This window comes from Myxine glutinosa, chromosome 1 (assembly GCF_964187855.1).
Source record: "Myxine glutinosa chromosome 1, kmMyxGlut1.1, whole genome shotgun sequence".
Classification (NCBI taxonomy): Eukaryota; Metazoa; Chordata; class Myxini; order Myxiniformes; family Myxinidae; genus Myxine; species Myxine glutinosa.
Window position 1 is genome coordinate 158,572,962 of NC_136261.1, and position 26,922 is coordinate 158,599,883.

Below are 26,922 nucleotides of genomic sequence, written 5' to 3' on the forward strand. Positions count from 1 at the left end.
GACCTTTGCTTGTGGAGCGCCGACGATCATCCTCCCGTTGTTCTGGATCCTGGTGCCTGCGTACGAGTGCTGTGGCGTGGGACGGACCGAGCAGCGAGGCCGATGTTCGCGCCCACGACCGAGCAGTTCGCGCCAATCGGAGCCGCGGCGGGCTTGCACGCTTGGGGCTTGGACGACGGTGCTCAAGCCTGACGGACAGAGATGACGAGACAGACATCCAGACAGAGATAAGACGCATCCACAAACACAACGATTGCTTTATTCATTCATCCCTTGTGCTCGTTGTAGAAGTCTGGTGTGGGGACGTTCCGATATAGGGGTTTAGTTTTTACCATCACGTTCTTGTTATCGGCATCCGTGGCAATAAAGCCTTGTTCTTTTGTACATAATTCTGTTTTCGTTTGTGAGTTACTTTTCACAGGTTGAAGACTGCGCACGGACCGACAGGTAAATCTCGCCGCTTCTTCTTTCCTTCTTCCTCCTGCGCATAGCGTGACATCCGCCATTGACCCGAACGCCTCAAGTAAGCTCGATTACTATTCGTGATTTCCCTGGTCTTAACCGAGGGGGAGTCACACGACAATATTGTTGAACAAAAATATACCCAACAATTAATTTAATTCATTAATCCGGGCACCAATTGATAAATAAATAAATAAATAGCATCACTAGAGTACCATAATAATAGAAGCCAGTACACTTAAGGAGCTGGGTTGGTGAAGTGGGGGACTGGGAATGACAGGGATGATGGCGAGTTGTGAAACCTTCTCCCAGATAGATCCAAACATGAATAGATCACTCCGTCGCAGCATTTCATTAACTTTTTAAAATGCCTTGCCCAATACACCTGAAAATAATCTGCAGCCAACCTTCTTAACAGGTTAATCATAATGAAGTTAACTGGCACTCTGACATTCTGGGGTATTAAAAGAGCAAATAGGGCAGAAACAGTGCTTACCACTGCAAAAGAGTGCAAGTCAGGGGACCTGAGGAAATGAAACAGCTACTGGAAACGTCTCCAAAGGACACGTGTAAATAATAATAAGATTTTAAAAAACACCTCGACAGTTGCATATAAAAACATTTTCTGCTCCCTCAAATAGTCAAAGCCTCAATTCTAAATCCCTAGCTTTGATAAACTTGTACTCTGACTCAAAACAACAACAACAACAACAAAAAACTTCACCTCTTAGATTTGCTTCCAGATGGAGACATCAGAAACGGCTGCGTCTCCTGGATGCAGTTAAGGTTGATAAAATATGAAAAATCCTCCTTCAAACCGAGCGCAGAACACACATCACTATAACTCTGTACCTGCAAATAAAAGGGGAAAGAAAGGAGAGAATGAGACATTACTAGTGGGGTCACTTTTCTGGGACCCTGTAACTATTTTGCGGAGAACTAAGTTTGAAGGTGGATTTGGGTACTTTAAGACATTACCTTTAAAATGAGATCCCATGTCTCTCACGAAACGATGGGGAACACCCGCTTGGGGGCTTTTTTCCAAGATGGCCGCCATTAACATATACCTAATATTGATTTGGCCTACGTTTTTCACTTCAAAACTAATTTAACATGTTCACTCAGGTTTTGTAGTGTTCTAAAACCTCTAAACAGTGTTATAGCTCACAAAGGAACTCAGAAATACCCATAGTGGTGATATATTTAGCTGAAATGATCAAGAAAACACAAATTGACTGCCATACAGATGCTACTGCTGTCATATTTTCACCCAAATTACTGATAAATACCACGGCGCTGTGAGTATGAACTATGGATATTGAAGGTTTGTGAATCAGAGTACTACGAGCAGCCATTTTAGAGACAAATCTAGATAACAGAAATGCCTCTGGGAATGACGTCATCGAACTATTGGAGTCATAATCTTTCATATGAATGTATGAATTTCCATTACAGTGAACAGGTGTAATGGCTGAATCCCTTCGATCGAGGCCACTGCCAGAGGAGAGTGGGCGAAAGAGAAAACACCTACCCAGCTGTATATTGTGTGAGCAGGAAATTAAAGATGACAATATTCTGGAGGTGAAGGAGTTGACGGCATGGGAGAATCTAAGAGTAAAGGCTCAGACTGGGTTACTCTTGATCCCTTTGCAAACTCATTTGATAACGTTGACTGGTCTGCCGGACCGAAGGGACAATTGATGCACACGGCATGTAAAATTAAAATTTATTCCAGCCGAGCATTATTACCCAAGCCAAGAGACGAAAACAGAAAGCTAGGGAGCAAGAGGAACTTCAAGATCAACCAGATGTGACAGAACCGGAGGCTGGACCTAGCAGGATAACGCGAGGCAAAACGGGGACTATACACCAGAAGGATGTCTGTATTTGGTGTTTCCAGTCTGCTGATAGCCGACACCCTAACAGACCAAAAGGGCGACTTTTTTTTATTGACTCGGGTGAAACATCAAGCCACCAATTCACATACGTTGAACTTCTTTGCGGTTTAAGTGAATTTGAGTATTGAGTATTGTTATAAATTTGGGTAGTGACATGTAGAGCAGAATAGAGCTGAATAGGTAACATGCTTCGTGTGTCGCGGGTAAGGAAAACTACTTGTAATAAGTTCATGTGTAGGCGTTTTGTCGGGCAAGATGTATGATTGTGAATCTACCAGGAGATTCGTGTGTTAAGTAGTGTAGGATTAATGAGTAGAGCCCTTGTATGTCGAACCTGGTTAGCCAAACCTTTGTCCCTTTTGGCACTGCAGACCACATAGACACTTGGTTAGGATCCCTTAGTACAACATTAATAACGCCCTCCCCCCCTGACATGACCTAGGAAGAAATCAGGCCAGGACACCGCCGATAATGGCCTCCGCCATTTACACCTCCGAGAGGCCTATCCACCTCGCATAGCACGTGCTATGACCACGGAATAGGGGATGGGAGTGAGAGTGGTGCAGTGGGCGTACACCAGGCGAGCCAGCGAGTCGGGGGAGGCTCCGATTGGTTAAGAGTGCACCAATGCTGACGTCACCGGCCGGGGATATTAATCGGGGCCGGACGCCATTTCGGGCAGATGGAGTAGGACTGGCAGTTGAGTGACATTCCTGGCAGTGAGAAGTTCGAGTCACGAGTGGAGATTTGTGAGTTTGATCCCGAGACGAGTTGCAATTGTCGAGTTGGGCAGTTCGAGTTCAGAACGAGGGAGTTCGTTTGAGGTGCGCACGAGGAGAGTTGGCAGATCCTGAGTGCAGAGAGCCGGAGTTGCGTTGGCAGTTCGCATTGCGTAGTTCGTGGAAGTGGCAGTTGAGCCATAGGGAGTTGTTTTGAGCAGCCCGGTCGAGTCGTTCAGAGATCCCGACCCGAGTTGGGCTGAGGTGTAGCCCGAGTGGAGCTCGCTGTCCTGCTGTCGACCTCGTGGTGATCGGTGCTTGGTGCTCGGTGCTGAGAGGCCTTGTGGGACTTGGAGCGAGGGACCTCGTGGTGTGTGATCGGGCCGGACTGAGCGGTGTTGGACGGCAGCCACCAAGACGACAAAGACAAGATAAGGCCGCATCCGCGAATACACTTGACATAAAAGAAGTGTTTCTTTCGTATTTGATCCCCCTCGTCTTGTGTTTGAGGTGTGGTGTGCGGGATCCCGATTTAGGATATTCATTACCGGCACGTATTTTCCTGTACCTGCCTGTTATTGAATAAACCCTTGTATTATTTTGCATCCCCATTCAAACCTGTGCCCGCTTGAGTTAATTTCCTCTCACAGGACTGGAGCTACACCGGCGTGCTGCAGTTAAGTGCTTTTGCCGCAGCCTCCATGTTCCTTCTTCCTCCCGCGCAGCCATAGCCGAATCCGTGTTTGGGTAGTTGCCTCCAATAAGACCGTTTAGGCTATCCGCGACTCTCATGTTAATCGGAGTTGCGCGACAGTATTAATTTGAGTAATAATATTTATTAATTATTAATTTATTAGTATTTGAGTATTTGAGTGTATTTGAGTTGGGTCATCTATATCCTTGGCTTTTTTAATCTTCTTATCTTCCACAGAAACAGGCTTGGGACCAGTTTAAAGCTTCCACCGCACATCTCGAAGACAATTCTATGTGAACAAGAATTACAACATTCATCGCCGATTGTGATGATTTTTGTGCTCAGGAGATCCGTTATCATAAAGCATGCTGGGACACGTATGTTTCTGAGAGTTACAAAAAAGATGCCCCATCACAGGATGTCTACATCAGATGTTATCATAAAGATCCGGTATCATAAAGCATGCTGGGACAAGTATGTTTCTGAGAGTTACAAAGAAGATGCCCCATCCCAGGATGTCTACATGTCTACCCAAGAAGACTCGAGGCTGTAATCGCTGCCAAAGGTGCTTCAACTAAGTACTGAGTTAAGGGTCTGAATACTTATGTCAATGTGATATTTCAGTTTTTTCTTTTTAATAAATTTGTAAAACTTTCTAGAATCCTGTTTTCTCTTTGTCATTATTGGGTATTGAGTGGAAATTGATGAGGGAAAAAATGAATTTAAACGATTTCAGCATAAGGCTGCAACATAACAAAAAGTGAAAAAAGTGAAGGGGTCTGAATACTTTCTGAATGCACTGGAGGTGTCGAATACATGTTATTTTCCACTCTTCCATTCTTAACTACAGCCATTTCCCACAACTAACAGTGCAAAACACACTTTACCACATTTTTCTCCACTACATCTCAGTGCTGGATCACCTTGCCCTATCTTTCCAAAACTCCTCACAAACCTCCCTAACCGGCTTCGTTAATATCCTGTTGAGATGTCTGCGCAAGATGGTCCTTCAATCATTGTTGAAGGTAACATGTGCGCCAAAGCATTTCCCGGCCATCTCCCACGCCCCAATCCAAAATTTAATTTTAGGTCAGGTCAGTCGTTCAGGACTGCCACTGGCAACATGCAACTCTGTGCTACCTGCTGCATGGTCGGGTTGTCAGCGACTAAACCAACACCCCTCACTGGCTTTGCTAGTGGGGAGGGTAACTGACACCCTGCCAGGGCCAAAGATAACACCTGGCAAAGGGCGGATGAGTGCCCATAGGGAGCCAATGGCCATCCAGTAAGGAGATGGTGTCTCCTAAAAAAAACACCCATCTGGTTTGGACCGATTCAAGTCAAACCAAAGACTTATAAAATGGTATGTGCTTCCTTGCTTGAAAAGGATAGAGCACGGGCAATCCCTATCGGTTGGCATCCATGGGGAGGAGGAAGTTCCTCTTGAGGAAATGTCCCACCGAGTACAGTGAGAAAAACGGCACCATTGTTATGACATCACAGGTACCCAGAGTATGGTCTGACAAAACCAAGATGGAACTTTTTGGCCGAAATCCAAAACATTACGTTTGGCGCAAACCCAACACAGTACATCACCCAAAGAACACCATCCCTACTGTGAAGCATGGTGGTGGCAGCATCATGTTATGGGGATGTTTGTCATCAGCAGGGACTGGGGCACTTATCAGGATAGAAGGGAAAATTGATGCAGCAAAATACAGAAAGATCCGAGGGGAAATCCTACTGCACTCTGCAAGAAAGCTGAAGTTGGACAGAAGTTCACCTTTCAGCATGACAATGACCCAAAGCACCAAAGCTATACTGGAGTGGCTAAGTTACAAAAAGATAAATGTCCTTGAGTGGCCCAGTCAGAGCCCCGACCTAAATCCAATCGAAAATCTGTGGCATGACATGGATTGCTTGCTGTCCATCAACGCTCACCACGCAACATGACTGAGCTTGAACAGTTTTGTATGGAAGAATGGGAAAATATTGCACAATCAAGGTGTGAAAAGTTTGTAGAGACCTATCCCAACAAACTTACAACTGCAATTGCTGTCAAAGGTGCTTCCACTAAGTACGAGTATGAACTCAGGGGGGGTGGACACTTATTCTCCCAAGATATGCTAGTTTTGTATTTTTAATAAATTTTATGAAATTTGTAGAATTTGTTTTTCACTTGAAAGTTGTGGGTTACGATGTGTAAATAAAGGTGGAAAAAGTCTGATTCCATGCAATTAAATTCCAGGCTACAAGGAAACAAAAAGTGAAAATTTTGAAAGGGGGTGTAGACTTTCTAATGGTGCTGTACATTGTGTAATATTTTACGAAATAATTAAAGGCTGAGATTAACGACTATGTTTCACTGTTCGAAAACTATGTTCGACATGTTAGCACACTGTTGGAGTTCGTAAGAAGCAAAAATTTAAAAAGTATATCCGCTTCAGGTTCATTGGACCAACCTCCTCTTCGCTGATGTTGGAATGCCGGCTGTCACTGAAACGCTGCCGAATGGCTGTTAGGCACACATCCCGATGGTCTCTTGGGGCTTCGTCCTGAAAGCTGTTGTAATACATGCCACAAGGTGAGGAAGTGATTTTATAACTGCTTGATACAATGGTTTATAAAGTATTGAATAATAATAATAATAATAAAAATAATAAGAAGAACCAGACATTTATAACCAATTGTAGCGATTGCCTGAGAAAGCATACCATCTCCTGTATAAAAGCAGAGCAGAAGATGCAATCTCCAATTGCGTCCAGCCAGTGAAGTCAGCAAGAACCGAAGGCCAAGGCTCTGTAGAGATGCAATCTTCATCAAGTAAATAATGGACACAAATTACCCAACTCAAACTTGCATACCCCTCAGGGCATTTCTAATTTTAGCCAAAAGCACTCACCAAGCCGGTGCAGTGTACGAGAAAGCAAATAAGCCGACGCAGCGAGACGTGCAGGAGGCATCGCGGCAAGAGGAGCAAAGAGCAGGGAGAGTTCGGAAATATATGAGAGGAGCGCTTCAGTGTGCTCTCCGCAGGGTGCGAGAGACAAGAGAATTGAAGTGTAGTCTGGAACAGTCGGCATCTGCAGGGTACAAAGGACCGCAAATGGTAAGAAAAATAAAAAAAACGGAGTATAGTGAATTGTTAGTCCACTGTCCTTAAACACTTTTCTTTCCTGCAATACACATCTTTATACAACAATTACAACTTGTATCTGCTTTTATTTTATTTTTTTGGTATACAAGATCGAGAACGAGACTCATGTAAGAGCTAACATTAATCACAAAAAACATAAACTGACACATAAAACATAATAAAGGGAGCGGGAGACAATATAGGGAGAGAGAGGGAAGCACACAAGCACAACACTAGAGAACAGGGACATCGGGAGATTTGTGGGAGGGAGAGGGCTTGGGGGGAGGGGGCAAGGGATGGGGGAGGGGTATAAAACAGGGGGGTGGGAGAGGTATAAAACACATGGACACTATTAGGACTTCCAGGAAAGAAGTTGGTATTTCAAAAATGTGGATCTGGGGTGAATTAACAGGGGTAGAAAAGATCAAGGTTTTGGATGGGGGAAGATAAGAGATGGTGGTGAACAGCTGTTTTAAAGACCTGGAGGGAGGAGTGGGATTGAAGAGAGTGAGGGAGTTTGTTCCAGAGGCGGGAGAAAAGAGGAATGAAAGAGTGAAGGTGAGCAGAGAGTCTTGATTTTGGCAGTTTAACCATAAGAGGGTTGCTGGCAGATATTGTGTGTCCTGCAGGAATATTTGGGGGACAGAGCAGAGACAGAGCAGGGGGAGCTTGGCCAGAGAGGAGTCGGTAGAAGACAGAAAGACCACCAACCTGTCTGTGGTGATTGAGTGAAAGGCCCTCGGAGTTGGGTTCATCGCGGGAGATTCCAATGATTCTGAAAGCTTTGGTTTCTACAGCGTGAAGCCGAGCTCGGTGTGAGGCAGGAGCACCAGCGCAGAGGGGAGAACAGTACTCCGTCAAGCGGTGGATGAAAGCTTTGCATGTGGTGGGCTCATGTGTGCCAAGGAAGGACTTCGCACGACGGAGGATGCCCAGTCGGCGACTAGCTTTGGAGGCTAACAAATGCTGCTTTACCATACAATTGGCACTGCTCCGAGCTTCCAGGTACTCACGTCAATGATGGACATACAACACAGAAGTAGATGATAAAAGGAAAAGCTTTTCTTCTTTTTTTCACCTGCAAAAGTTATGCTGTTCGATACCAAGTCGTTACAGACGATGGTGATGCATAAAGACCTCAGTATGTAATTTAATTAATGGAGCCTATGTCCAACTCACTTCCTGTCCATTGACACACAACAACCACGTTATGAGCTTTCATCATAGTATCACACATCCCATTATTGACTGCAGCCAAATGGAATCTGTCCAAAGAAAAAGGTGAATCTGGGTCAATAGACAGGAAATTTTGTGAGTATTTTCAATACAATGGTATTCCAGTTCGGGGATTTTTGCATGTGTGGTTGAATGTGCAGCTTCTGTTTCCATTCCACCACAAATCCAGGTTATTCAAACCGGATATGTCCTGTTTTACAACACTGTACTTTGTTTTCGTCCCATTTTCCATGTTAAATCGTACCTTGTTGTGCTGTATTGTCAAAATTGTTTTTGTATGATTCAAGGCCTACTCCACGGATAGCTTCCGTGAAAAATCACGTCTTTTGTCGTTACGTTTCTAGATCAGCTACTTCCTTCTCAAATATCGCACATTTCACCTACTCAACATTATCCTATTTCCCCCTGCTTGATCCAAAATATATATATATATATACATATATATTTAGAATAGGTACACCGTATCCCTGCGCATCGTAAGAGGCGACTGAGGGTTGGCGTCAGGAAGGGCATCCGGCCATAAAAACATTGCCTCAAACAGGGAACCATGATTGTCATGGGGCCCACAAGGCTAACCCCCGCTCTAGCGGGGAAAATGGCCTTAAAACGATCATTCATTCATTCATTCATTCATTCATATATATATATATTCTCACTCCAAAACAATCTCATTCTGCTACAATTTCCTTCTTGTCCAGGAGGACCTTGCCAATCGTGGGTTTCCCCTTCACGGATTCGCTCTATCGTGATTAATTTATTGAGGCAAGGTTTGTTGATTGAGGTTAATGCGCTCAGATAATTATGGGTTGGCAAGCCTGGTGTTGGGCCATTGAATCAACACTAGGTGGGTTGACTTAACATGGACTGTCAACACAATAACCCCCTCAAGCCCCACACCATAATCATCTCCAACTCCAACTCATCTTTGATGTTTCCATCATCAACATTGCCATCACATCATTGATTCAGGTGTATCATCATTTAATACATAAAGAAGAAAATGTGTTTGCTTGTAAATGCATCTGGACCCTGTGTGAACCAGTACAACAAAACTTTGTATGGCCTCCTCTTTCATCCAGAGGGAGTTTGAGGGCTATGTTTGCATAGACAATGATGCCGGATAAAATCACATAATTGGCCTACAGGCCTCGATCGGGTCTTGCACTTATACACTACCTGGGTTTTGGTCTCCTCTCTGTCTCTGTGTCTGTCTCTCTCTCTCCTCTCTCTCTCTCTCTCTCTCTCTCTCTCTCTCCTCTCTCTCTCTCTCTCTCTCTCCTCTCTCTCTCTCTCCTCTCTCTCTCTCCTCTCTCTCTCTCTCCTCTCTCTCTCTCTCCTCTCTCTCTCTCTCCTCTCTCTCTCTCTCCTCTCTCTCTCTCTCCTCTCTCTCTCCTCTCTCTCTCTCCTCTCTCTCTCTCCTCTCTCTCTCCTCTCTCTCTCTCTCTCTCTCTCTCTCTCCTCTCTCTCTCTCCTCTCTCTCTCCTCTCTCTCTCTCCTCTCTCTCTCTCTCTCTCCTCTCTCTCTCTCCTCTCTCTCTCCTCTCTCCTCTCTCCTCTCTCTCTCTCTCCTCTCTCTCTCTCTCCTCTCTCTCTCTCCTCTCTCTCTCCTCTCTCCTCTCTCTCTCTTCTCTCCTCTCTCTCTTCTCTGTATGTTGAGGTTGTCATGATTTCCTGTCAACAACACAAATTTATTTACTAAAGTGTTTACACATACGCCTGTTATTACCCTCGCCAGAGTCCGTTTGTTACTTGGCAAAGGTTAAACAAGTATGTTTATCACTCCGGTTTGTGTGTGTGTTTGTTTGTCTGTTCACTTACATTTGCCTACAGGTCACAACTTCAAAGCGATCTTCACAAAACTTCACCAAATGGTAGAGTTCGTGGTCCGACAAAATCCTATATATTTGAGGTCAAAAGGTCAACATAGGCCAAAGGTCAACCACTTTTCTCAAATTTATATAATCCTCAATTTTCATCTCATCGACTTGAAATTTGAATAGGATTTACATATCGGCTAACTGAATTCAACCACCAACTATTTTGGAGCAAACACAAGCCAGAAGGTCAACAACCTTTTCAAACTTCTAAAATCCTCAATTTTCATCCGATCGACTTGAAATTTGAATCGGATTTACATATCAGCTAACTGAATTCAACCACCAACTATTTTTGAGATCAACACAAGTCACAAGGTCAACATAGGCCAAAGGTCAACCACTTTTCGCAAATTTCTATAATCCTTAATTTTCATCCCATCGACTTGAAATTTGAATAGGATTTACATATCAGCAAACTGAATTCAATCACCAACTATTTTGGAGCAAACATAAGCCAGAAGGTCAACAACCTTTTCAAATTTCTAAAATCCTCAATTTTCATCCAATTGACTTGAAATTTAAATAGGATTTTCATATCAGGTCACATAATTCAACCACCAATTATTTGTGAAGTCAAAAGGATACTCTACTGAGTGCCATTCTACTTTGTTCTCGTTTGTCAAGTGTCGCTCTGTGAGTTATTTTTCATTTGTCTGTCTGTCTGTTTGTTTGTTTGTTTGTTTGTCCGCACAGAATAAATATGATTTTCTCTGCAACCGTTGGTCCGATTGACAGGAAATTTTCACCATAGGTGCACCTCCACCTGTATAATTTTTAAATGATAATTATGACATAGGTCACGTGATATGGGCGCCATCTTGGAAAAACAGAAAAACTTTGCATCTATATATCTCTGAAAGCGCTGAATAGAAAAAAATTGAGACATGACTCATTGTAAAGAACTCTCCATGGGGAATAAAATATGTTAATGATGTCATCGGTGCCTCCATTATGACGTCATAATTCGACAAGTACAAAACTTCATCCGATCAAGATGAAATGTCTTGAGCATAATCTCGGGATAAATTGGTGGAGAAAAAAAATAATAATGAAGACGTCATCGGTGACGTGGTTGGGCCGCCATATTTGTTTGAACACAAAAGCCTTATGAACCACTGAAAACACGTCCTGGCGTGAGTCTGCAATCTGATTGATCTTTCGCGTTAAAAATATTGTTTTACACATGTTTATTATAACACCTCCATGTTCAGGCCTCGAGTGAGTATGTCGCTTATACACTGCCTGTGATTTTCTAGGGAGTAATCGAGTAACGTTTCATGAAAATCGGTAATTATTATGATACCATAAGGCCAATAGAGCTTTCCATACAGAGCTACAAACGAAAAAAATAAAAAATAAAATATCGGCATTCAACCATTTCAAAATCCCACGATTATTAATGCCTTTATCTATTTCTTTCATATTTACCTTGCAGTAATGCTTGACAAAACCATGCTATTGGCACAATAGCTGCAAGCAAACATTAAAGAGGTCACTGATTGCTGATACCATGAATTATTTGCTTCCAGCCAATCACCTAACAAAGGCTAGACTGTATGCTTTTGAATTGTCATAAAGTCTTGGCATGGCTGTTTGTTCTCATTTACATTCTGACAATATTTGAATATTCCCCTCAACCTTTTACAACAGATTTATGTGAATCCCAAAAATTATATGGACATTCAGAAAACAAAAACAATTCATGCCCGAATAAAACATATCTAAATAAACGCATGTGACTGAATAGAAAACAAAGAAAACTCATGATTAAATAAAATAAAATAAAAAAGGTTCTCGACAATCAACCAGGCACAATTCCATTATCTGAGTTTTGTTTGGTCAAGTTCAGTATCTCTCGCTACGAAAATTAGACTTGATCCATTAAAATCTGCTCAACCAGTACAAACCTAACCTAAAGAAAGGGATTGAGAAGGAGACCAGAAAAAAAAATGAACCCTCCTCCACCTCTTCCTCATCCCCTCCCATTTTCGTATGCAGCACTGGAGGCATAGCTGTACTGCTGATGCAGTGCCCCCTGTAGTTAGAGTAGGAATTTGCAATATGTTAATGGTGCCAGCGATAGCACGCCTACCCGAGGGATCTTTAACGTCCGCCAAAAAATGCTGGCAGACGGGACACTCGTTTGACGTCCATCCGAGGGACGTCACACACATTGATGAATCACCCTGCCTGTGGAACACCGAAATGACAGTTTACAGCTGGGTCGGGATTCCAATCCAGGCCAGAGATCTCAGAAGCGAGCGTGCGTACCTCTAGAGTCTAGGCTATCCTTCCAGCCCAATGTAACCAATCATAAGTTTATTTAAGGTAATAATAAGGCACTTCATCTTACTACGCTTGAGCAATATACTAATTATAAAATATTGGTGTATCTTTTAAGGTCAGTGCTGGTGTTACTTCCAGGATTTGCAGTTGTGAAGTGGTTGGGTAATTTATTCAACACTTTACTCCACCGCCTGAGGATTGTAAACATTTTGTGCAAAGAAAGTTGATCATTCGTGTTTTGTAATCCACAGGATGACAGTTTGTAGCTGGGCCGAGAAGCTCAGATGTTGTGCATACCTCACAGAGTTAACCAATTTTTAACATTGATTTTTCAAAACTGTGTCAACATTTGTCTTCAAAACGTTTTCTCAGGTTAATACAAATTGCACTCATTTCCAGTTATAGCCATTCACATGCAAAACGTACCATTACTTTTCCCCTTAACATGGACACCACCTCTCCCATCATTCGCACCAAATCTTCATACTTGTACGTGTTGTCTGTGAGCCAGACACCTTCTCGAACTGTAACAATGTCTTGGGACAGCATGCTGCTGGGAATGAGCAGAGTGTCAGTGAAAAATTGCAAACAAAAAAAACAACAAGCCTAATTGGGTTCCATCTAGGAGCAAGAGAAACAGCTGTTTGCTTGGTCTGCACTGTTGCAGACACCTGTCATTAATGAGTAAATATCAAAATCAAGACAAGGCAAAAAAGCCCGTGTACCGTGATGAGATGACAAGGCAGGCAATGCCAAGGAGTTGCAGGAAGGAACGAGATACAGCACGTTGAAGGAGACAGCTGTCCAGGCAGCGCACGGACGAGTGCAAGCATGATGACGGCAACTCTTTTGTAGTCACCACTTCAGCCAGCCAGTCCACCAATATATACCTGAACAGGCAACAACAGTGGGGAAAGAGACTTGAGCATAGTGTTGGCTTCAATCATACCGAGCAAAATGATGCAACCCAAGAACAAATTAGGACAATATACTTGAGTGACAATGAAGCTTTCAGAGCTTCCCGAACAGATAGCAGTTCCATTCACAAAGTTATGAACAGCTGTTAGATAAACCAGACAGCAAGGTCATTATGGTCACTTGCACAACAACAACAACAACAACAACAACAACAACGACGACAACAACAAGCATTTTAAGGCCATTTTCCCTGCTAGAGCGGGGGTTAGCCTTGCGGTCCCCATGACAATCTTCTCCATTCTACCCTATTTTCTGCATCTCCCCTTGTTAACCCCCTTGCCCACATTTCTTCTTCCACCACCTTTAGCCAAGTCTTTCTCGGTCTTCCCTGTCCTCTACTTCCTTCTACATTCATTTCCATCACTCTTCTCAACCAGTCACTTTCATCCTTCCTCAAGACATGACCAAACCATCTCAACCTGTTCTCTTCACAGCATCAATCACAGGCTCTATTCCCATCATCTTTCGCAATTCATCATTTGTCTTCCTCTCTCTCAACGATACTCCGCACATCCTCCGAACCATTCGCATTTCCACGATTTCCAGCCTTCGTTGCTGCTCTACGTTCATTACCCATATCTTGCTCCCATATATCATAACACTTCTCACACATGCAGCATACACCTTTCCCTTCAGCTTCAACGACACTCCCCTCCTCGTCAGCATGCCACTCAGTTCCCAAAACTTCTTCCATGCACATCTCACTCTAGCAACCGTTGCCGAGTCTGATTAAGGTCACTTGTACAATGTATAATATTATTTTCACTTATATGTTGCATTTCTCAACTTTTCAAAAGCATTCGACACTGGACAGGGAAACCCTTTGGAAGATACTCAAGATCTATGGCTATCCAGATCATTTCATAAAGATCATGAAAGACTTCCATGATGGGATGATTGGCAGAGTCTCTGTGGTAGGTAATGTCACTGACTCGTTTGATATATGCCATGGATAGAAACAAGGTTGTGTTAGCACCCCCTCTGTTCACCTTGTTCCTAATTAGAGTCCTTACCAGCATGTCACAAAATCTCAGTCCTGGAATTTATATCCGTACCAGAAGTACCGGAAAACGATTCAACCTCGCCAGACTGTGTCCCAACACCAAAGTGAGAGTAGAATGAGGTAGAGAACTTCTATTTGCTGACGATTCAGCCCTAGTTGCCCATTCACTTAGGGATATCCAAGAAATCGCCAATCGTTTTGCAACTGCAGCAAAACAATTTGGACTCCAAATTAAGACCAGCAAAACTGAACTTCTCTTTCAGTCAACTGATAGACATAACATGGACATGAATATTCAACCCAAAGTACTTGTCAATGGAGAAGCCCTTAGATGTGCTAACACCTATACATATCTTGGGAGTGCAGCAATACATGACAACTCACCTGATGCCGAAGTTGCACACCGCATGCAGGCAGCATCAAAAGCTTTTGGAAGCCTGGCCAAATGTCTCTGGTCCAGCATGGCAACAGAACTTTTTTGTTTTGTTTTTGTATACAAGATCGAGGCTCGTGAAAGAGCAAACATTAATCACACAGAAAGACAAACCAACACATAAAACATTGGGAGCGGTAGACAAGATGGGGAGAGAGGGGGAAGGACACAAACACAACATTTGAGAGCAGGGACATCGAGAGATCTGTGGGAGGGAGAGGGCTTGGGGGGGAGGAGGCATGGGAAGGGGGGTGGGGTGGGAGAGGTTAAAAAAACAAAACACGTGGACACTGCTACGGCTTCCAGGAAAGAAGTCGGTATTTCAAAAAAGTGGATCTGGGGTGAATTAACAGGGGTAGAAAAGATCAAGGTTTTGGATGGGGGAAGATAAGAGATGGTGGTGGACAGAGGTTTTAAAGACCTAGAGGGAGGAGTGGGATTGAAGAGGGTGAGGGAGTTTGTTCCAGAGGTGGGAGAAAAGAGGAATGAAAGAGTGAAGGTAAATAGAGAGTCTTTGATTTTGGCAGTTTAACCATAAGAGGGTTGCTGGCAGATCTTGTGCGACCTGTAGGAATATTTGGGGGGCAGAGCACAGAGAGAGCTGGGGGAGCAAGGCCGGAGAGGAGTCGGTAGAAGACAGAAAGAGTATTTCAGTATTTAACTGAAGTAAATCAATAAATCAGTGAATAAAAGAGTAAATCAGTATTTAACTGGACTCTCCAGAGATTACTAGATTAAATTTTATTCAGTACTTATTGCCAGAAATTGAGCTCGAGATTCAGAGTGAAGCTCGTCCAAAGCAGCTGCAATTGACAGGAGTGGAGCAGTCATTGGCTGTGCTCGTGGTATAGATAATGCTTGTACATCGATTTGTGGTGGGTTTTTTTAAACCAGTAACCTTTCATAATTACGCTGTGAGAATCAAGTCTATGGAGAATTGCACACACAATCAGACAATATAGTGACTATTATTGGTTATTCAACCCACTGTTGAATTCTTTCTGTAATTTACTATGTTCCGCCACCTTCCACCACCACCTCCCCCCCCTCCCACCACAATTCCCGCCCATGTCAGATTCAGTTCTCCATTTAAATTCAGTTCCTAAGAATTCTGTCCGTTTGAGGATCACAGATAATCACTATCTCTGAATGGTCCACAAACATATATACAGGGTGGGCCAAAAGTCACTGAAGGTTTTCTTCTTTTTTTCAGATAAAGACGACCAGGGAGATACATTATGAAGAAATTTACCAATGACCAGCGCATGAAAATTTTTGAATTTTATTACTCCAGTGGGAAATCAAGAATTCAAACTCAAAGAAAATTTCGCAATCATTTTAATGTTCAAAAACAACAATCAGAAAACACGATTCGGAACTCGATTGCTCGTTTTGAGTCAAAGCGGTCTATTCATAACTCAGCCCGCAGTGGAAGACCAAAAATAAGTCGTACTCCACAAAACATTGACCGTGTTAGAGAGAGTGTTAACGAAAACCCAGAAACATCAACTCGTAAACGTGCAACTCAGCTCGGAATGTGGCAAGATCATCATTGTGAAGGATAATGAAGAAAGATTTGTTGCCGTTTCCTTTCAAGATTCAAATGGTGCAAGAAACGTCACCTCAAGATCCACCAAATCAACTGACATTTGCAACCAAATTGCAGCAACTCGTAACGGACGATCCTGATTTTTCTGATGAAATTGCAGCAATCGATCACGTTTTGGAAAGAGCAAGACTTTGCTAAGAAGCCAATGGGGGCCCTTTGCAGTACATTCTTTTTCACAATTAAACGAAAAAAACAAATTCCATGAATTAAACTAACATTTGCAATTTTTTTCATTAATTTTTATTTTAAAATAAAAAAAGTTATGAAAAAAAGAAAACCTTCAGTGACTTTTGGCCCACCATGTCCAACTCCTTAATCCCCATTTTCTCCCTTTCACAAGTGCATGCCAAATAAATACTCAGTGGGTAGAGGGTGAACAGGTGGGAAAATTAAGTGAATTGTAATCACACTGATTAATCATTGCTGTCACAAAAATACTATATTTATGCTTACCGCATAGTTTCGTTCATGCCGTGCTGAGCAGCAAACACCTGATCAGCTCGAGTGGGCTGCGATGCCTGGAAAAACTGACCCACGGAGAGTCGAGCAGCTGACACATCCGATGGACTAAGCTGCCCATCTCCATATGCGCGAGCCAAAGCCTGAGCTAGTGACAACTGCATAAGCACAAGAGAACCAAGTATTAACAATCATTTTCACCAATATCATTCTGAGCCTTTGCAAAAAATAATTTCAAATTTTGTTTCTTCAGAGGAACATAGCTCACTATCCTTATTCCTGCAAACTATTAACACAGTGTCTTTACTTTTCAGACCTCACAACCTTGGGAAAAAAAAATTTGGTGCAAAAATAAAATAAATGAATTTACTATTTTTTCCTCATTTGAGTTGCAAAAACTGAAGCTTGTGGGTACAACAAAACTACAGCCATGGTTTAGTTTAATTGGATAGAACACAATTGCATGAGAAAAATCTTCAAGTCCCTTCCCATTTACAAACCATAATTCTGATAGTCACAATATTCACACAACAAATGTGTCAAAACCAAGTGGAAGAAAGAGCAATCAGAGATTGTAGACCCTAGCCAGGACATATTTTCAGTGGTTTTTAAGGCTTTTGTGTTGAAACAAATATGGCGGCCGAACTACGTGACCAATGACGCCATTATTTTTTTTCCTCCCATTTATCCCTAGATGATGCTCAAGAAATTTCATCTTGATCGGATGACATTTTGTACTCGTCGAATTATGACGTCATAATGGAGGCACCTATGACATTATCATTAACATATTTTATTCCCCATGGAGAGTTATTTACAATGAGCCATGTCTCAATTTTTTTCTATGCAGCGCTTTCGGAGATATAGGTGCAAAGTTTTTCGGTTTTTCCAAGATGGCGCCCATACCACGTGACGTATGACATCATATATAATTTAAAAATTATACAGGTGGAGTTGCACCTATGGTGAAAACTTCCTGTCAATTGGACCAATGGTTGCAGAGAAAATCATATTTATTCTGTGCGGACAAACAGACAAACAAACAAACAAACAAACAAACAAACAAGAAGGCGTCATGCGGAGCACGATACTTGCAAAATACGCCCCCTCCCCCCCCACCCCCCAAAAGTTTTCCATTGATACAGCAAATTGTCCATTTCATGAAGATAAAAAAATTTTTACGATCTTGATCAAAGCTTGGGTCAACAGGATGAAAAGTGATGATTTTTCAGATGAAAAATGATTTTAGAAGTTTGACCTTGAGTTGACCTTTGACCTTTTGACCTCGAAAATAGTTGGTTTCCCAATTCAGTGAGGCAATACACAAATGCTGTTCTATTTTCAAGTCAATCGGATGAAAATTGATGATTTTGGAAGTTTGACCTTCATTTGACCTTTGACCTCATAAATAGTTGGTTTCCCAATTCAGTGAGGCAATATGCAAATGCTGTTCAATTTTCAAGTCAATCAGATGAAAATTGACGGTTTTTCAGATGAAAAGTGATGATTTTGAAAGTTTGACCTTGAGTTGACCTTTGACCTTTTGACCTCAAAAATAGTTCATTTCCCAATTTAGTGACTCAATATACAAATGCTATTCAATTTTCAAGTCAATTGGATTTAAAATGGTGATTTTAGAAATTTGACCTCCAGATGACCTTTGACCTCAAAATCAATAGGCTTCTCAATTGGGATGACCTATACGACTTGAAGTTTCGTGACGATCGGTTTAGAATTGTGACCTGTAGGCCGGTGACAGACAAACAGACAGAAGACGTCATGCGGAGCACAATATTTGCAAAATCCAGGCTCCCCCCAAAAGCACCCCCCAAAAGTTTCCATTGATACAGCAAATTGTCCATTTCATGAAGATTAAAATTTACGATCTTGATCAAAGCTCGGGTCAACAGGATGAAAAGTGACGGTTTTTCAGATGAAAAATGATTTTAGAAGTTTGACCTTGAGTTGACCTTTTGACCTCAAAAATAGATGGTTCACCAATTCAGTGAGGCAATATGCAAATGTTGATTCAATTTTCAAGTAAATCGGATGCAAATTGATGGTTTAACAGATGTTAAGTGATGATTGTGGAAGTTTGACCTTGAGTTGACCTTTGACATTTTGACCTCAAAAATAGTATGTTTCCCAATTTAGTGACTCGATATGCAAATGCTGTTCAATTTTCAAGACAATCGGATTTAAAATGGCGATTTTAGAAATTTGACCTCCAGATTACCTTTGACCTCAAAATCAATAGGCTTCTCAACTGGGACGACCTATACAACTCGGTGAAGTTTCTTGACGATCGGTTTTGAATTGTGACCTGTAGGCCGGTGACAGACAGACAAACAGACAGACAGAACCACAAACGCAACCGACCAACAACAACAACAACATGCATTTTAAAGCCCATTTTCCCTGCTAGAGCGGGGGTTAGCCTCTATATAAATGTATGTGTGTTAGCCTCTATACGGTTAGCCTCCTCTGTTAGCGGGGGTTAGGTTAGCCTCTATACAAACGCAACCGACCAATCTATATAAATAAAACTGTGTGTGTGTGTGTGTGTGTGTGTGTGTGTGTGTGTGTGTGTGTGTGTGTGTGTGTGTGTGTGTGTGTGTGTGTGTGTGTGTGTGTGTGTGTGTGTGTGTGTGTGTGTGTGTGTGTGTGTGTGTGTGTGTGTGTGTGTTCCGATGGACTCCTAAACGGAGAGGCTCAAGTGCTTGATATTTGGCATAGGCATAGCCATTGAGCCCGGGCAGGACATGGCCTACCTAAAAATATTTGACGAGATCCATATTTTTTATTCATATTTACCTCAGCGCATTTCAGCGAGGAACATTATACGCGGAATCTCAGCCGGTGCCAGAGCAGCTTGCTGATTCGCTCAGAGCGATCACGTGATGTTCCATCCTCGCTGCCAGACCACTGAACGGAAAATATATAGAATGACCATTTCCATTCACACCACATAGGTGGAGATGCAGCTACCGGGCGCCATCTTGGTTGGCACTCGATGCTGGGCGATGGTGATTTCCGTCACGCGTTTGCACGTAATTCAGAGCGAAAAGCAATTGCGTTTTTTCACCTTTTGTGCGATCGTGTTTTGTGTCGATTTTTATTAAACGTCTTTGAAACAGCTGTGAAACGTCTTTCCACAACCCTTCCTTAACTGATTGAAGCAGTTTATTGCCACACAAAAAGGCATTTTAACAGTTGTCTCGCTTTGAAAATCTGGGACACATTCAAAACAAACGAGATCCGCGAAGCGAGTTGGTCAAGTCGTGCTAACCAAGATGGCGACACGGCGGCTACACTTTTCACGGAGTGTGAGCGTTCTATATATTTTCAATTCAGTGCGCCAGACTCGCTCAGGTCCTTGATTTGTGGCATAGACATGGCCATTGGGCCTTCACGGTGTAATTTATGCGAGGCTTTTGTCCGAGTGAGCTTGAGTTGAGAGGGCGAATGTATGGGTTGGGAATGTACGGGTCTCCCTTCCCCCGCCCGGCAACGCCGGTACTGGAGGGCATCACAGGATCGGTGAGTCTCCAAAATCCGCTTTGTGCTGTTGTTGCAAAGATGCAGGACGATGTCACGATTGTTGTGCTGCTCTCCTCCCATGAGAACTGCAACGTCATTGTTGACTGGCCCTCCCCTTCCTCCCCTCCCCTTCCCCTCCACCCTACCCTTCCCCCTCCACCCTCCCCTCCCACCTTCCACCACCTCCCCCCTCCCCTTTCCCCTCCCCCTGCCATTCCCCCCTCCATTCCCCCTCCACCATACCCCCTCCCCCTCCACCCTTCCCCTCCCCCCTTCCCCCACCTGCCCCTCCCCAACCTCCCCCCGTTCCCCTCCCCTCCCCCCGTTCCCCCCCCCTCCCCTTCCCCCTCCTCTCCCCCACCCGGCAATGCCAGGTACTTCTGCTAGTATACTTTTAAAATCTTTGATTTTGCAAGTAACAAACGGACTCAAATGCAATACCCTCTCTGGGTAATAAATCAAATTGTGAAGAAAAAATATTTGGCAGAAAAACAAATTACTGCATAATGTGAGAATGATGGATCCTGGTAATAAGTACGGAAGTGTCCATCTTTGGTGCTTTGCAGAAGACAAAGATCGCAGACCCTAACAACAAATTGAATTGAATAACGTAGCAAGACCATCTGATGCAGATGCGCACACAAAGTGTTATTTATTTAACCTATACACCAATCTTTCCTTGTTATATGCATTTGCTGTACAGTTAACATTACAGGGAAACCAAAAAAAACAAAAAAACAATTGCCCCTAGCTTGTGGGGTGACAGTCATCTCTTGAGGTTGTAATTCAGACCTCTGCTGATTTGGTGGACTGCTTTTGGATCTGGTGGACCGATTTGATTTGGTGGACTGCTGATACTGAACCCCTCCATCCCTCCACCCCCCCCCCCCCCATCCCTCTCTCCTCGATACAAAATTAAAACATCTAAGACCAAGCGATCCTGTGGACCTTCGAGTAGAAGGGCTGTATCCGGTTTCAGAGCAATCAGTTGGTAAATGAGGGAGTAGGAACTTGAAGGTTCAGGGGGTAATCCCACCCCCCCCCAACCCTCACCCCCCAGGAATGATGGTGAGGTGATGGTGAAATCGGACCTCTTCCAGTGGCTCACAATGGCAATAAAGGTGGGTTAATTTGATGATACTTTCAGAACGACAGTGTGAGACTGTGATTTACAGGAACCGCAAGACATTCCACATCAGGAGTATGCAAGTTGTTTCCTTCTTTGTTGCTTTCCAACAAAGCAAGTTGCTTTCCAACATTAAAGCTTGGACCCATATGTACAATTTGCAGTTTGGTTTGTGTGGTTGTAAATTTAAAATTCTCAGCACTTGTTGGTCTTTTTGACAACACCAAGGATAATTTTATATCCTTCACAGACTGCACAGTGGGCCATTTAATTCTGAAAAAGCCCATGACAAATAGAAATGCTCAAAATACATCCTGGTATCAGAAAGTCTAGGTAGGCAGAGCATTTCCGATAGAAACCAGAAAAGCGTGCATGAACTGCATGCACTCGGAGCACACACTAAGGACCAGAACATCAATTCCAAGTGGTAAATAGTTTGGTTGAAGGAAGGTGGGGGGAGTGGGTACTTCTAACCCCCAAGAGCACTTCTAACCCCCTTCAAACAGTATGACGTCACAAATTTTATCAAAATAATACATCTTGTTGGTTCGCCAAAACGTTTATATATTTCCTTCTTTTTTTTTTTTCTTTTTTAATGTTGCCTACCTGAGCTTCCCAACAGCCGGAAGCAGACAATTCTCGCAACTTCCGTAAGTAGTGAAGGCTTCTCCCACGATCTCCATGCTGAGACAAAAAAAAGTTCGAGCATTACAACTTTATTGACTGAAGCAAAAACATGCACAATCAATGGCCAACACCAAAAATTTGCACTCGGTGAAACCGTTTGCTTTGATTTTTACAAACATTTTGAGAATGAAAACCAACTCTTGAATGACAAAGCAAATGACAGCCAGTGGCACTTGTAAGATAGGGGAAAAAAAAAAAACACACACACACACACACGGACCCCGATATTCACGGGGGATACATTCCTGGAAAGCACCGCGAATTGTGAAACCGCGAATGGTGGGGCATTGTTTTAGTGGAGAAAGGGGGTTCCCACCGGGATCCCACCGGGAGCGCTGGCAGGGTGTACTTCAAACTAAGCTTAAGTGTCAAGTGTTAAGTTCCTCCTTGCCCTCGCAAGGGAAAGGCTAGGGTCAAGCTCTTCCAAATTTCCAAACACTAGAAATCGGACGTCTCAAATTAATTCACTAATTTGTTAATACATCTCAGTCGCCCGCGACCTCTCTAGCGCGGGCGTCGAACCAGTTCATTTCCGGGCGACCGGGCCGAGTATCGGCCCGGCCGTGGCCGAAGCCGTTGATTCCGCCGTAGCACGCTAACGCGTAGGCTCGCGCGTCCCCGGTCCGCCGGGGCTCCGCGGGTGTCCTACCGTGCCCACGTCGCCATGCTCCCTGAATAAGAGAGTCAGACGTGGTGCCCGGGGACGGAGGTCGCTGTCTAAACATGGTAGCGCTAGGCCAGTGGGACCGCCGGGACCCACGTGCACTCACAAGTTGTTCTGCGCGTGGGTGGCAGTATCAGACTGGGGCGCCCAAACGCTCCCCGGCTAAAGTTCATCCTGAAAGCGCCCACATTGTGCGGACAAACCAAGTCAAGGGCCACGTGGTCAGGCGAACCTCGTCCCTTCCGGTCACACTGTGCCTATCGGCCGGCCTCGAAGACCGAAATTGTGACGGTGTCACCCGTCAAAAGGGGGATTGGTTCCCGAATCGCGAAAATCCACGAATGTCGAGGCAAAATCCACGAATGTCGAGGCATATCCCATGAATGCATGAGGTGCCATTGTTTCAATAGGGAAAAGGGAGACAGGTAATTGTACTAATACAGTGCATTCAGAAAGTATTCAGACCCCTTCACATTTTTCACATTTTGTTATGTTGCAGCCTTATGCTGAAATTGTTTGAATTCATTTTTCCCTCATCAATCTACACTCAATACCCCATAATGACAAAGAGAAAACAGGATTTTAGAAAGTTTTGCAAATTTATTAAAAAGAAAAAACTGAAATATCACATTGACATAAGTATTCATACCCTTTGCTATGACACTTGAAATTTAGCTCAGGTGCCTCCCATTTCTCTTGATCATCTTTGAGATGTTTCTACACCTTGATTGGAGCCACCTGTGATAAATTCAATTGATTGGACATGATTTGGAAAGGCACAAACCTGTCTATAAAAGGTCTCACAGCTGACAATGCATATCAGAGCAAAAACCAAGCCATGAGGTCGAAGGAACTGCCTGCAGAGCTGAGAGACAGGATTGTGTCGAGGCATAGATCTGGGGAAGCCTACAAAAAATCTCTGCTGCATTGAAGGTTCCCAAGAGCACAGTGGCCTCCATAATTCTTAAATGGAAGAAGTTTGGAACAACCAAGACTCTTCCTCGAGCTGGCCGCCCGGCCAAACTGAGCAATCGGGGAAGAAGGGTCTTGGTAAGAGAGGTGACCAAGAACCCAATGGTTACTCTGGCTGAGCTCCAGAGATCCGGTGTGAAGATGGGAGAAACTTCCAGAAGGACAACCATCACTGCAACACTCCACCGATCTGGGCTTTATGGCAGAGTGGCCAGATGAAAGCCAAACAGTTCAATCTTGGTTTCATCAGACCACAGAATCTTGTTTCTCACAGTCTGAGAGTCCTTTAGGTGCTTTTTTGCAAACTCCAAGCGGGCTTTCATGTGTCTTTCACTGAGGAGAGGCTTCCGCCTGGCCATTCAGCGGCCAACTCTAGGAAGAGTCCTGGTTGTTCCAAACTTCTTCCATTTAAGAATTATGGAGGCCACTGTGCTCTTGGGAACCTTTAATGCAGCAGAGATTTTTTGTAGGCTTCACCAGATATGTGCCTCGACACAATCCTGTCTCTGAGCTCTGCAGGCAGTTCCTTCTACCTCATGGCTTGGTTTTTGCTCTGATGTGCATTGTCAGCTGTGAGACCTTATATAGACAGGTGTGTGCCTTTCCAAATAATGTCCAATCAATTGAATTTACCACAGGTGGACTCAAATCAAGGTGTAGAAACATCTCAAAGATGATCAAGAGAAATGGGAGGCACCTGAGCTAAATTTCAAGTGTCATAGCAAAGGGTATGAATACTTATGTAAATGTGATATTTCAGTTTTTTCTTTTTAATAAATGTGCAAAAACTTTCTAAAATCCTGTTTTCTCTTCGTCATTATGGGGTATTGAGAGTAGATTGATGAGGGAAAAAATGAATTTAAACGATTTCAGCATAAGGCTGCAACATAACAAAATGTGAAAAAAGTGAAGGGGTCTGATTACTTTCTGAATGCACTGTATATACTGTGGCGTGTTTTCATTCTGTCCAGCAACTCGTGGAGTTGACGTGTTATATCCCTCGAAGTTGTTCACAGTGTGAATGGCGGGATATCCCGCAGTGCATCCCACAAAGCAATGTTTACCACCTGTTGGGATATCCAACAAAGCATTGTTTACAGTGTTAACGGTGGGATTTCCCGCGAGGCTCGCTTAGCCACGAAAGCCTTGAAAACACGAAGCACAGCGCCACTAATGCAGAAGCAGGTCATCATTTTGGTTCATAGAAGATGTTTTTTGTGTAGGTCCAGCTGCTTTGTGTGTGGCTAGTGAAAGATGGGTCTTATAACTGTGCCATACTCGCGACTCGTGATTTTTTTTGGCGCCCGCGAAAAACCGAGAATTCACAGGGCACATGGCCACGAATAGAGAAGGTCGCAATTTATCAACTGCGAATAGCTCTAAGGTATTTGCTAATTGCTCCAATACAACTCTAAGGTATTTGGAGAGGAGACAATCAAGTCATTAAACGAGTACTTCAATTGTAATCCTTCACCAAACCTCATAATTCTAAATTGAAGGATCTCTGATCACAACTTTTTTTTTCATCCATAATATAGAATGCATTCTCATGATAAAAGTTGTTTGTGTGCCACCACTCTCAAAACAACAAAACTTCAGTCGCTCCAAATAATATGAATTGTATAATACTAGGGCATGCCCGTACTATATCTATATCTAAAATTATATCCCCCCCTCTATTTACATGAAATGGTTTGGTCCATTCGCAACGCCAAAGCGAACGGCGAACGCTTTACATGAAATGGTTTGGTTCATGAAATGTGTTGGTCCATTCGCAACGCCAAAGCGAACGGCGAACGGCTTGCGAGTACAGTGACAATCCCCCCCATCTATTTAGATGAAATGGTTTTTATTAGTTTTAAAACATAGTTTAACGCCAACATAGCGGCAACATAGTTTGCAAACGTGAAATAAATGAATACGCTCTCAAATGTGCCATCCGAGGCAGAGTGTGTCCGCCACGTTCGGCACACGCGATAGCTCGCTGCTCTCTGATTGGTTGAATCGTTTTTTGGACATAGCTCGGTAAGTAATTGTCCGATTAATATGAAACCTTGAAAAGGCACATCCTCGGGTCCCCAGCAATATACCTGGCAAGTTTAAAGTATATCGGACCCGTGGTTGTCGAGAAACAGCGGTCACAGACAAACAAACGTACAAACGTACAAACAAACAAACACACAGAGATTACTGGAATTATAGATAGATGCAGGCTTGATGTGCCTCCAAATAATAAGTGAGCACCCATTGTGTGGCCTTGATGAGTCCAATGCCTCCATCCTTGAAAGCAAACTCATTAAAATAATTAAGTGGCCGAGTAATAATGAGAACGGCACTCTTCGACGATGCGACGTTGACCAATATGCCTCCGCCCACAATAATACATCATTATACATACCTGTACCAGGTTTAATTAAAATCCCTTCAGCGGTTCTCAATTATCACATTTTTACCTGGCATAACCTCTGACGTTTGACATTTAATGCCAAAATCGAATAAATTCATCTTTGCATCATACTACTGTATATTATTATACCAAGTTTCATCAAAATCCCGTCACTGGTTCACAAGTTAGCACAGTAACAGAATTTTTACCTAATGAGACCTCTGACCTTTGAATTCTTGACCCCATAATCTAATCCGTTTCTCTGTACATCATAATACATACTTGTACCAAGTTTGACTTGGTTTCCTTCAGCCGTTCCTACGTTATCATGGTAATTAAAACTTAACATGACCCTACTGCAAAGCCGCAATGAGCCGGCGAAGCTAAAGTCTCTTGCCACTATTTTACCCATCACTATGGCATCAGTAGGTTAGGTAGTTGGTAGTAGGTAGGTGTAGTAGGTACCGTACCTGGTTCAAAATGACACCATTTGCATTCTGGATGAAGTTAAAATTTATAAAATTTTCTTCTTGATTAATTCGGTGAATTCCATCTCAACTTCGGATATTTCCGGTCGTGAAAAACTATCCCCTACGGCCGCGAGATTTCTAAAAAATAATTCTTCGTCAATTTTAGAATATTTGACGCCGTTTTCAGCCTCCGAAACGCGGTACCGGTAATAAGCTTTTTTGAAATATTTTTTCAAATGCTCGAATCTCATTGGTTCTGGTGTTTGGTGAAGCTTTTTGTTTAAGATA

The 26,922-nt window shown here is 43.2% G+C and overlaps 1 protein-coding gene across 1 annotated transcript in view; it reads right to left on the bottom strand.

The window, feature by feature from the left end:
* Positions 1-26,922, bottom strand: part of CCNF (cyclin F) — a 91,248-nt gene that overhangs the window by 12,083 nt on the left and 52,243 nt on the right. Inside the window, exons 8-15 of the mRNA XM_078771142.1 lie at positions 22,062-22,139; positions 16,784-16,947; positions 13,033-13,197; positions 12,734-12,857; positions 6,676-6,856; positions 6,488-6,572; positions 6,236-6,335; positions 1,187-1,314 (exon numbers count right to left, since the gene is read on the bottom strand). Of these exons, the coding sequence (XP_078627268.1) occupies positions 1,187-1,314; positions 6,236-6,335; positions 6,488-6,572; positions 6,676-6,856; positions 12,734-12,857; positions 13,033-13,197; positions 16,784-16,947; positions 22,062-22,139 (1,025 nt within the window). The remainder of the gene's footprint in view (positions 1-1,186; positions 1,315-6,235; positions 6,336-6,487; positions 6,573-6,675; positions 6,857-12,733; positions 12,858-13,032; positions 13,198-16,783; positions 16,948-22,061; positions 22,140-26,922) is intronic.